The following is a 12,471-nucleotide window of genomic DNA, read 5'->3' as shown; positions in this document are numbered from 1 at the left end:
TAGCTCCCATATATATTTTCGTCCGATTTCATGTATTTGATGCACCAAACACGCTATGTATACCCGATTTTAATGAAATTTGGAAGAAAATTGGCCTACAAACAAATGTGTCAAACTATATTATACCTTAGTCGGGGTAGCGAAGCGCACTGGGTTCAGCTAGTTGAAATCATAACTCTGCATTGTACTACTTCCAAACTTTTTTGCTGGGTGGTATTAGATCAAGCATGGTCACATTTGGCACGGCGGTGCCGATGATTTTCGGCAATTTACACGCACACGACCCGAATGCCCAGAAAGAGCGTGCAAAAGAGAACAAACGTTTTGATTTGTTATTGTTATTTATACAGCTTGCGTGAATACAAACTTACTAACACACTGTTATAAGTTGCCAATATTTTGAATACATTCACATTTTCTCCGTTCTCTTTTTGGTCATGCCTGTATTAGATTGTTTGTACGTACTCTGGATATTAACCTTAATGATTTTCCATGGTCAATTTTTGGAAAATATCTTCAAAAACTAGAAATTTCTAGCCAAATTGCCTACAAAGGGACAGTAATTACAAACATGCCAATATTACGGCGTACAGAAATAAGGCCCCAGGAAATAACACCCCAAATTGAAAATGAAAATAGGCCCCAAACAGGTATATGAAAAACAACAACAAAACTTTTGGGGTCTAATTTCGCCTTTTTGGGACCTATTTTTATTTAACTGTTGGGGCCAAATTGTCTTCACCACAAGTAAATCGAAAAATTGAAAATCAAATTGGGGTCTAAATAATATTGGGGCCTAATTGAATTTTTCATTAGGGCCTTTTTGCACATGTTTGGGGCCTAAATATATTTTAGTGTTTAACAAAAACAAGAAATTGGGGTGCATTTTCTAAAGTTTTTATTAAGATGTGATCAAAAAATGGGGTGCAATTTCGAAAACTTTATTAAGAAAAAAGCGAAAAAAATTAAAGGACTCAAAATAACAATAATTTTTAGTAATAATAAGCAAAAGTAAACACTTATTTCATAGAATTCAACAAATTATATGATAAGTAATAATAATTGGTAATAATTATTACTAATGTTGCAGATTTTGACAGTTGTGTAAAGGAAAAGCTGCCGACAAAATGTTTCAGCAACATTAAGAAAGTAAAAAAGATACACCTATTAACAATGTTTAATTTATATACCTCATCTTCCATTGGGAGCATATTTGTGCATATAGCGTTTTCTTCACACACCATCCTATTTAAAAATGCTAAGCATTTATTTTTCCTTTTTTACAGAGGAAGGAAGGAAAATATATTTAAAAAAAATCGCGCGATTTTTTAAATATATTTTTCTTCTGCTACTCTCCTAATTCTGTTTGACTTGACTTGGAGAGAAAAAATAAACTAAAAAAAATCGCGCAATTTTTTTTAATATATTTTTTCTCTGCATTTCTTTCTAATTCTGTTTGACTTGATTTGGAGAGAAAAAAATAAATTTAAAAAATCGCGCAATTTTTTAGATATATTTTTTCTCTCCAAATCAAGTCAAAAAGAATTAGAAAGAAATGGAGAGTAGCTGAAGAAAAATATATTTAAAAAATCAAACAGATTTAGAAAAAAAGGAGAGTAGGCTAAGAAAAATATATTTAAAAAATATATTTTTCTAAATCTGTTTGATTTTTTAAATATATTTTTCTTTAGCTACTCTCCATTTCTTTTTAATTCTTTTTGACTTGATTTGGAGAGAAAAAATATATCTAAAAAATCGCGCGATTTTTTAAATATATATTTTTCTCTCCAAATCAAGTCAAACAGAATTAGGAGAGTAGCTGAAGAAAAATATATTTAAAAAATCGCGCGATTTTTTAAATATATTTTTTCTCTCCAAATCAATTCGAACAGAATTTAAAAAAAAAATGGAGAGTAGCTGAAGAAAAATATATTTAAAAAATCGCGCATGAATGCTTCAACTATTTGATGGGGAGTTTTTGGAGCCGGCACAAATTTTTTGCTAACGATGTGTGTATTTTGTTAAAATATATACTTTGTGATTCTTGCTGATACTATAAAAATATATACATACATATATGTATATAGAAATTGGTACAGAAATACCCACTTATCACAATGTTTCTGAAAAACATTACGAACGGTACTTGATACCGACGATCCACTTCCCAAAGATTTTGCGATTCCTACGCAATCGTCTTTAATTTTATTTAAAATTTTTATTTTTATCACATTCATAGACGCCTGCTAGTACACTTGAAAATAAGAGCTTGTTTCTAGGTGGCTTTAACATGCATAAAAAAGTACAGCCATAATTAGTTACATATTACAAACTATTGAATGAATATCTTTAAAAATATTTTTTGAAATTACACCCCAAATTTAGGGCTTCATTTACACCCCAAATTTAAGTGAATAAATATTTTGGGGCGTGAATGCATACTTTGGGGCCTAATTGCATTTTCGTTGTTTGGGGTGATAATGCATTTTGCAAATGCACCCCAATTTCAAAAATGCATTTTGGCCCCAATGAAATTTTGGGGCATAATTGCAATATTTTTTTGGGGCCAAATTTCCTAGTTTGGGGCCTTTTTGTATTGGGGCAATTTTTCAAATTGTAAGAACACCCATTTTCCATTCCCGTTTGGGGCTTTATTTCTGTACGCCAATATTACGTCAAGAATATAATTTTTTCTATCGAATTCATTGACAAAACTACTGAAAACGATAGGGAACCAATAATTCCACCATTCTGATTACTAAAGTTGCATAAAAAGCGAAAAATTTTGAAATTATTAATCGATTATTGTGGTGCATCATTTTTAATGCTCACATTTTTTATTTTCCGGTAAAATTTTAGTATAACGGTATTGGAAACGGAATATTTTTGTATGTCATCTTAAAGACAAATCTTCGGCATACAAAATTGTTTTTTGAATTGTTAAAAAATCTCAACTCGTTTCCAAGTTATCAACGTTTACATTTTTTTTATTTCAGGTTGCATCATTTCTAGGTCCGTGCTTATACAAGGAAAGTTGATGGGAAAGAAAATTGAGTTTATGGGCGAGGGAGTAGAGAGGGATAAAAGGGGGTACACACACCTCTGTACTTGCAAATTATGTTTTGTTTCATTTTTCTTCGTATACAACCTGAAGTTGGCTTCAGATTTGCTTTTGCATTTTCTTTCTTTTTTTTCTCTGTCGAGAAACAAACAACAGCGGAGACAATTGAAAAAAATCATTTGGAATCATTTGGAAAAACTACTTTTTTAAGCAAAAACAATTCGAAATAAGTGGAAATATCAAAATTAAAATGCAATTCAAGGGTTCCTTTAATAATTAATTGTTTATCACACACGTCCATTTTTACTTTTCATTACAATTTTGCCTTCGCTTTGTTTTTGAACGGCGCAATGAGAAACTGAATGTGAAGAAGAATAAGAAAGATTATAAAATTGACACTAACATGATTTCCGTGTCTAAACAACAAGGAAATTTTAAAAGAAATTGAGAAGAAAAATTTTCTTTCCAGTTTGAATGTCTAAACAATGTCTAGTGACAGTCACTGTATGTAGTTTACATTAAGAGGGTTCAAATATAATATAAATTTTAGAACATTTTGTAATTGTTAAACCGAAGTTTGAACACAAGGATCTATTCCAGAAGAATTCCGTGTCAATTGGATCGTTAAATTCGGTTAAATACGTACAAAACGTATAAAAGGAAATAATGTTATTGACATTTGGCCTGTTCCCGTACTTTATAAAGTGGTAAAAGTTGTAAAAGTCGTAAACGATTTTCATATACATTTTGTGTACGGGAACGCAATATGTGTAAAAGTGGTAAAAATTGTAAAAACTTTTTAATTCTGGAACAAAGCTCATATCATTAAATTACATTTGCTTTGTTCCAGAACTAAAATTTTTTAAAATTTTTACACATTTTACCCGAAACCCCGTTCCCGTACACAAAAAAGTTGTGAAATGTTCACTTCTCTTTAAACAAAAATGTCGCTGAATGACGCTCTCTTTAAAAACTTTTTACTCGACAAATTTGAGCGTGTAAAAAATAGTAACAAGGATGCCGGCGTCTGATTGGCTGGTACGCCGTCTTTGACTTTGTTCCAGCTTTTTTGACGTTCTTTTCCATTTTTGCGTTCCCGAACTTTTTGAAAACACTTTTGTGTGACAACAATTTTTCTCTCTTTTATTAGTTTTACTATTAAAAAGAACGGGAACAAAGCTATTATGTTAAACTCAAAATCCATTCACTGAAGAATGATAGCAAAAAATGTGCCGTCGGTATTGTGTTGCAACACTGGCAAACCTTGCCAGATGTTCTGCTATGCATGGTATAAGTAAAGAGGTAGATTTAAATGAAAAAAATCTATAGAACCCTTGTTTTTCCTGAATTCCTAAAACTTCAAAATTAAGCAACAAGTGCGTTTGTTTACAACACCAATTTTGAGCATTTTATAAAAATCGCGAAAAATGAATGAAGGACCAATGTTTCTCCGCATAGTCAAGTTGTAGATATGATAAAATGTTAGTTTTAATGATAACCTGACGAATTATTTCCATACAAATGTTCCAAAAATAATTTTAAAAATCATTGAATTCGATTGTTTTTAAAATTGTTTGACATATTATTCAAACACCACACACACATACACAGTTTGTGTATATTGTTTTGAAGTTTTAGGAATACTCGAATGAAAAAATTTAAATTGACATAAAGCTTTGGCTAACCTTTCTTATTAAACCATGCTGCTATGTTTAGGTGGCTTTATTTAGCTCTGTTCCTTTAGCCCTGTTCCTTAAAGCCTTTACCTAATTAAATGCGTGTTGCGTGTGCGTTCAAAAATACAAAAACAAAATACATGTATTTCAAATTGACAACAAAAACAAATACATGTATTTTTGCTCTGTTACTACGATAACATTTTTTCCTTTATGTTATCGGAAAAAATAGTCAAAATTAGTAGATTCTTGCAGTACTGGAACAGACCATTAGTTTTTGTTTTTTTGAACGCACACGCAACACGCAGTTAATTAGGTAAATGGTCTGTTCCTTTACTTTAAAAAATGGTAACAGTGGCAAAAATGGTAAAAGTGGTTATCTGCTATCATATAAATTGTATGCTTGTTAAAGTAAAGGAACACTTTGCAGGTTAAAAATGGTAAGAAATGGTAACCTCAGGCATGTAAAGGAACAGAGCTAAAGACTTTACGTTCAAGAATCTTCAAGTTTTACAACTTTTTACTCGAAAAGCGTTCCTTTACTTCAGACACCATACAATTCATGGAAGCAGATTACAACTTTTACCACTTTCAAAAGTAAAGGAACAGGCCATTTATTAAAAAATGCCGATTTCGTTTTTAGTTTGTAAACAAATAGGTTTTATTTAAAAAATAAAATGGATCAAACAGCAAGTCAGTCGACAGATCGGAAACAACGTTATAAAATACTTATCGATGAGCTTAATAATATTAGTAAGTTATCCCGCTCCTCTTCCTCTGCTCCTCTGTAATGAAATTTGCGTTGTTTACAATTGTCGTTTTGCAGATAAGAATATTGGAACCTGCGAAGAAAGTGAAACATGCTCAGCCCTGCGCAACATTATAGAACAGAATGATAATATTCACAAGGAAGGTAGTATTGGTGATAAGCTGGAAAATACCAGTGAAGTAGTGCTGGATGCTCAGATTCTCAAAAGTACCCATGAATCCATATCGAAGCTGTTGCAGGCCAGTTCGGAGTTCATAGTAAGTTGAGGAACACCTTTTTTTAATACAGCTCTTTAATAATAACCATACACTTTTTCCTCCCAGAGTGCCTTAATTTGCCACAATGACACTGAAAACTGGCAAGATATAACCCGAACCGCTTTAGCATGTTCCATTGGCAGAAAATTAAACAGTAAAGCAAGCAACCATTCTCACTTTATGTATGTTTTGTAGCTTTGGAATACAACCCACACAAGGCAATTCTAGAATAAACTAATCGTAAACATATACTTTAACTAAGGCAAAATTAAATGTACATAAACTTAAATTAATATTACGGCAAAATTACTGATCTATCATCATTTCTTGTATTTGTTTTGTATTAATAATTGTACATACTAATATTATAAATATTATTTTGCATATGTGACAGGTAAATTATAAAAAGTTTTCTCTTTATAAGTATATAAAGTCATTGTTGAGAAGCAAGAACATTTTTATTTTTTGTTGTTTAGAAAAGGAGAGAGAGTTTAAGTTATTTTACTCATTTTTGGTTGGAAAAGCTAAAAATTGCATCTAGTCTATTTTAACATTGGAATAAATTTTACGTACAAAAACACTTGTGCCTATGTAGCCCACTGTTCCGCATATTATACCTAAAGCACCACTGAATAACGCCATATATCCAAAATAAAATGTGGTTTGAAAAGGCCATACATTCTGTCAAATAGAAAATAAATACATAAGAAACACTGAGAGAAATTATACAATTTCAGTTGAAACTTACTTGGTTTTGAAGAAGAAGTAATAAAATGAATAAGCATACACATATATCGAAGTTGAGGCGGCAGACATAAAACTGGTCCACTGCCATCGGTAGTCTTCGGCGTTTAACAGGAAGTAGGAGCATACAATTGTCACGCATACTGTAACAATGGTCAGAATGGTAAAGACCAGCAACATAAACCCGTAAACATAGTAAATTTTATAGGCCCAAAACGATGTAAATATAAAATACCTAAAAGAAATCGGGAGAGTAAAAGGAAACTGTGCAACAACCGCAGTAAAATATACTTATGACTTACATTTCGATGAAGATTGAACCAAAAGGCAAAATACCTCCCAATAAAATAATGATTGCCGGCTCCATGAACCATTTCTTTTCTGGTATAGGTCTAGGGACAGCATTAACGCGACAATTACGCCCCACGACCGTGCCAACTAACGTAAGTGGTAAGATCACAAAGAAGCATATACACGTGACGGCAACCATTGTACCAAAAAGGTATAGCTCTAGAAGCATGATAACCAATGGCTATGAAATTTATAAAGAAGGCTGTTGCACAAACAAACACCGGAACCATAAAGGCAGAAACCAACATCTGACGAATCCACAGAATATAATGATCCACCGAAGTAGCCATTGATAGGAGATGTTGCGGCATATACGAATATAGCAGTAGATAGCATTGAACCACGTCTGTCAAAAAAGGGTAACTTATATTCATAATTTCAACGAGGAAAATGACCATCATGAAACTGTTAAATATGCTAAACCAGTGAATCTGAAAAGAAAACGCAATTAGAGGAACACTCTTATTCATAATTTCATAAATATTTTATATAGACTTGTTGTAATGTACAGATACAAATGCAATATATCTTTCTGAATCTACCCCAAAGCAACAACGTTTAAAAACATTTGCATTCACTTGTTCATTAACTTACCCTATGTTGGAAGAAATTCGGATCCAAATATTTGTCGAAACGATCCTTAAATTCCACTACGCTGGGCTTCCAATTCACTTCATAAGAGAATTTGATGAAGACCGTGTATTTGGAAGACGTATGCTACACGCTTCATATCTTCAAAAAATAGTACTTCCATTCCATCGAGTGTTAGTACACATAGCCTTTCATTTTCAGGCATTTCATTGAACAAATCCCTTAAAATATTTGTTGTTTGTTCATCAAAACCTACATCTATTCTGGATAGCTGCGCTTCTAGAAATGATGCTGCGGGAATGGGAGCATTTTCGTCTACCCTCAAAGATTCATACATTGTTCTAGACTTTAGTAAGTAAGCATTAAGTACTCTTAACTGTCTTTCAGAGTAAGGTTCTACGTATCGACCACTAATAAGGCCAGCGAAAATATGCCTATCTTCAATGTCTTCGAAGGCTGCTTCCACATCATTTTGGGGAACATTCATTCATTCATTCCAATTTTGTAGCGACTCTATAGGTCAAAATAATAACCCGCAAAAATTTAAACAAAGTTTGAATTTATGATGAAGAAGAAGCGTACAAACCAACGTGAAGAATAGATAATACTTAGCGGGTTAAATGGACTGAAACTTTTGTATGAAATTGGTAAAAATTTCAATAACGTAGCGGTTAAACAACGGAAGTAGTAGTGCTACATAAGTGGGTTTCATTACATTTTAGTTTGTGTGAACTAAATTTTCCTTTCCTGCTACAAAAATGTCTTTGTCACGCTAGATAACTTTTTGGTTTTGGGCATAAGTATTATACATTACATCTCTGATATTAGATAATTAAATTTTCACAATCATTGAAAAGAAGTTCCGTGGAGAGCAATTGTCCAGGGATAGTGGTATAGGGTATCCCATGGTCGGCTCCGTCCGACTATAGACTTTTCTTACTTGTTTTTAATAGGTACGTTTCTGTACCTAGTTGTCAAAAAGCAGCCAATACCGGCTTAAAATTACGATAAAATACCTTAAATCGAGTGGTACCGCTGGATGGGAGGTACAGGAAAAAATGGACCCATATTGATTTTGGTTTCATATTCATGTATTGTCATCCAATTCTGAAATGTGTGCAAATTTTAAGTTCGATTTGTCAACTGCAACTGTGTGAAAAATTAGAAATTAGATAAAACACCGTAAAACAGTGTAAAAATGGACCAATATTGGTTTTGATTTCATATTCGTGTATTGTCTAAACCAGCGACGACCACAGAAATACAACCAAAGCGAAGGCATGTATGAACGTATGAGTGAAAAAAGCAACAACTACATTATGTTTTTGTTTGTTTTCATCCATTTACACTGTACGTGAGAGAGAAAAGCAAATGCAAAAACAACTCTGTGGGCGCCCTCACTATACGATCTAAGCAAAGAAGCTCGCCCCTGGTCTAAACACACACCAAGGCAAGTTAAATAAAACACTGTAAAAACATATCTGCCGTATCGCACCCCTACACAGCTACCATATTTTTTTATTTCGGATTTCCAAAACTACGACCTCATATCACAGACATACACCAAGCATCCGAAAAATATATAAAAATATGTACGTAATCTAAACATCGCGAAAATTCAAATGAAAATGAAAACTATACAAATCCGTTTAGTGGCTAAACAAAAAATATTTTGAGGAAATTTATAAAAATTTTGTAAGAGAAAATATTTATTAAAATTTATTTGATGCGCTGTGGTTTACCAATACACAGAATTCTTCTCTCATATTACTGTCCAATTTTCTTTACATTTGGACCTTGATTACTCAGAGAATATAAAAGCTTTATTTAAAAAATGTCTACTTCAATCCACTTTTATTAGAAGAGGTATTTTGAAGACTTATAGCCCGTTTAGACTATACCCTTATACGATGATTAAGGGCATTATCTCGATTTAAGTGCTTAATCCACCCAAATCCACCCTGATTTACCATACAAAATTAAATCAACTCAAAACTTGGATTTGTTTTAAATCAAATGTTAAATCCAAATATTTTGATATACAACACTGCTTTTTGCTCCTAAAAATGCAACTATTGCAGTCTGTACCAATATTGGCAACTATGTTCATGTGTCGTTTAATTACTAGGGTTATGACTTTTTGACCTTTTTCTCAAAAATGATTTCCTGTAGCGAGAGTGAATGAACTTTGACCTATTAATGCCAAAAATAAAGTTCATTCCATTTAATTATTAAAATTCTCTTTTTTTTTGGAAAATCCTATGAAATGAAAAAAAATTTGCTCCAAAATTTTTTTCACGTTGCACGAATAAATTACATTTTGCCTATTAATGACTAAAATAATTTTTATTCCATTTAAATGTTGAAAAGGATCCGCACAAAGCATTTTCAATTTATGTGATACATGGAATAAAGCTATATATGATATAAAATGATATATATGTAATAAAATGACGATAAAATTGGTGAGAAACAAAGGCTTATGCCATTCTGGATATGTCGTGTGGCTTTAACGATTGTTTTGAGTTATTTATGTGCTTAAAGTGACTGCAAAATTTTTTCCAAAAAGCTCATCTATAAAAGCTTTAAAAGATTTTTGTGCGTGAGCTTTTTCTATCGAATCACTTTGTAATTAAGATGTTATCTAATCTTATGCAAAAACTCATCAAAATAAGACACAGGAATATGAGGTTGTAAAAAAGTCATAACCCTATTATTTACATTTTTCAAATAACTGTAAACACTAAAACAAACAGAAGCGGAAAAAATAGAAGAAATATTAAATAAAAATAAAATGGATGTAGCTTTAATTTAATATAAATTCTAAACAACATATTTAATAGCAATTTGTCAGATTATTTTTGTCAGTATTCCATTCCATTTTTAATTTTCAAGCAATTATTTTTGCAAATTCGCGTATGTATACGTAATCAAAGATCAGCTGACTGGCATCTAATATCATTTTAGACTAGTCTAAACAACTATGATTTGAAAGTTGGATTTAGAAATCGAGTCGATTTAAAATGACTAGTCTAAACGGGCTATTAGAGCATTTTGAAGATTTTATGCACATTTTCCAACCGAACTCGAACTTTAGTACCAAATTCTAAAGTTACCTCCATATCTCAATTCTAATTCTAACAGTAATCTTAATACCTTTGGTACACCTTTCTTACTCTATATCAGTACTTTTCGTACACTTTTAGTTCGAATTTCCAAAAACCTGTCTTTGTTACTCTCTTGGGAGGGCGTTATCCAGATTATAGAGACAATACTGTATATATCGACGCCTCCAAACAATAGTATGCTAAGTCGACTTAGCATGTTTTCAAGTTCTTTACATTTTTATATGTAACGTCCTTTAACTTAAATTCTGGTAATGATCGGACAACCCGAACAGAAATTGAACGTTGATAAAACCTAAGTTATACGCCATCTTAGATTTTAATTTTATATAGTACATTGTATTCTGCTTGTTGAGCACTTAGCATACTATTATTTGGAGGTGTCGATATAATCAGCATATTAAATTTTTGAAAATCTAGGGTTATATTGCTCACTTTTAGCAGATTCTTTTCTTTGTGATATTGCAAACTTCTATCAAAAGGTGACATTTCAAAATCTTCAACAGTTCTCTGAAAGAAATGGTGCTCCCATAAACCCTTTGTCAAAGAAAACAAATAAAAATTAGGAAGTTAATTTTTTATTAGTACGCATGTGAATCAATGAATGGAAAAAAAATAGCAATGAATGAAAAAATATTAATTATAATAATAATAAATGAATAAAGAATGAATAATAATTATAATAATATAGATATAATATTAATATATATATAAAAAAATTGAAAAAAAAAAAACATTAAAGTTCCTCGGAAAGCAGCCGATCTTCTTCCTCATTGTCCTTCCCCATCGGCTCGTCCACCAAATCCAAATTTGTTGTTGTTGTTGCTGCTGTTGTTGTTGCAGCTGTTGTTGTTGCTGCTGTTGTTGTTGCTGCTGTTGTTGTTGCAGCTGTTGTTGTTGCAGCTGAATTATCTGCTGTTGTAGCTGCTGCAGCTGTTGCAAATAATGATCATGAATTTTTTTAATTTCCAACTGATGCTGTTGATTTTGCATCTGCTGTTGTTGTTGTTGCATCTGTTGTTGTTGCTGCAACTGTTGCTGGACTTCCAGTAAATGTTGTTGTTGCAGCGGCTCCAACTCGTCCTCCAACGTCAAGTCGATGGAAGCAACCACATTCACCGCATTATCCTGGCCACCAGTCTCCCTCTTTACGCGACGTCGTTCGCCATCCTCCTTCACACGGCGTCGTTCGCCCTCGTCGTCCTGTTCCATTGCCTGCTGCTGCTGCGCGCACAGGACACATGAACAAAAAAAGTCCGCCGGCCTCGAAGTTTTGGTGGTGGACACCGTTTCTTTGCCATTCTTGCATTTTTTAACTGTAGTGCGGTACTCGGAAATTGTTCCCTGAAAAATAAAAAGAAAAGAATAATTAAAATTAATTAAAAAAAATTATATTAAAAATTAATTATCATATTAAAATTAATTATATTATACAGATACTTACGTTTCTAATTATATCTCGCGGCATGTTTTATGTTTTTTCTTTTCTTTTAGACGTCTTGAAAATAAATGAAAATATTTTCTGAAATCAAGGCCTGCTTTCATAAAAAATTTTTCTGCAGGCAAGGCCTTCTTTCACGAAAAAATTTTCAAATACGAAAAAAAAGAAAAGAAAAAACATAAAACATGCCGCGAGATATAATCAAAAATACTTTTGGAACATACCTCTATTTCAGCTTCGTTCTTTCTATCAGCAGACTTTGTGTCACTTCCAAGTGCTACTTTCTCCAAATTATTTTCTCGACGCCCAACGCAAAACTTTAATCAAACCTTGTATCTGTTTTCAGCTAAATTCATTTGAAATATGTATATGCCGACAAACACATAAATGCTGGACTTCGGTGTCGTCGTCGCCCTGTTGTTGTTGTTTTTTTCTCGACGCCCAACGCAAAACTTT

General features: G+C 32.4%; 2 protein-coding genes and 1 pseudogene across 3 annotated transcripts; 1 reads left to right on the top strand and 2 right to left on the bottom strand.

Moving 5' to 3' along the window:
• The first annotated feature begins 5,041 nt into the window (after positions 1–5,041).
• On the top strand, positions 5,042–6,213 carry LOC141399205 (uncharacterized). Of its 2 annotated transcripts, none has more exons than XM_073977473.1 (4): positions 5,042–5,060; positions 5,381–5,490; positions 5,564–5,763; positions 5,830–6,213. In XM_073977473.1, exons 2-4 carry the CDS (start codon positions 5,415–5,417, stop codon positions 5,956–5,958), a joined length of 405 nt encoding a protein of 134 aa, XP_073833574.1. In that variant the 5' UTR covers positions 5,042–5,060; positions 5,381–5,414; the 3' UTR covers positions 5,959–6,213. The 2 variants fall into 2 exon arrangements, with proteins under 2 accessions (XP_073833574.1, XP_073833573.1); XM_073977472.1 differs by lacking the exon at positions 5,042–5,060 and adding an exon at positions 5,148–5,177.
• A 40-nt stretch (positions 6,214–6,253) lies between these two features.
• Positions 6,254–7,936, bottom strand: LOC141398471 (transmembrane 9 superfamily member 3-like; annotated as a pseudogene).
• A 3,031-nt stretch (positions 7,937–10,967) lies between these two features.
• Positions 10,968–12,073, bottom strand: LOC141399203 (uncharacterized). Its single transcript, XM_073977467.1, has 2 exons — positions 12,019–12,073; positions 10,968–11,918 (listed from the first exon to the last, which is right to left on the bottom strand). The coding sequence occupies exons 1-2, from the start codon at positions 12,040–12,042 to the stop codon at positions 11,274–11,276; spliced, it is 669 nt and encodes a 222-aa protein (XP_073833568.1). The 5' UTR covers positions 12,043–12,073; the 3' UTR covers positions 10,968–11,273.
• Between the last annotated feature and the right edge of the window lie 398 nt (positions 12,074–12,471).

Source organism: Musca autumnalis, unplaced genomic scaffold, assembly GCF_047663935.1.
Source record: "Musca autumnalis isolate F117 unplaced genomic scaffold, ASM4766393v1 scaffold_3, whole genome shotgun sequence".
NCBI classification, from domain to species: domain Eukaryota; kingdom Metazoa; phylum Arthropoda; class Insecta; order Diptera; family Muscidae; genus Musca; species Musca autumnalis.
The sequence above is the reverse complement of the archived record's forward strand: the minus strand, read 5'-3'. Positions and strand labels throughout refer to the sequence as shown.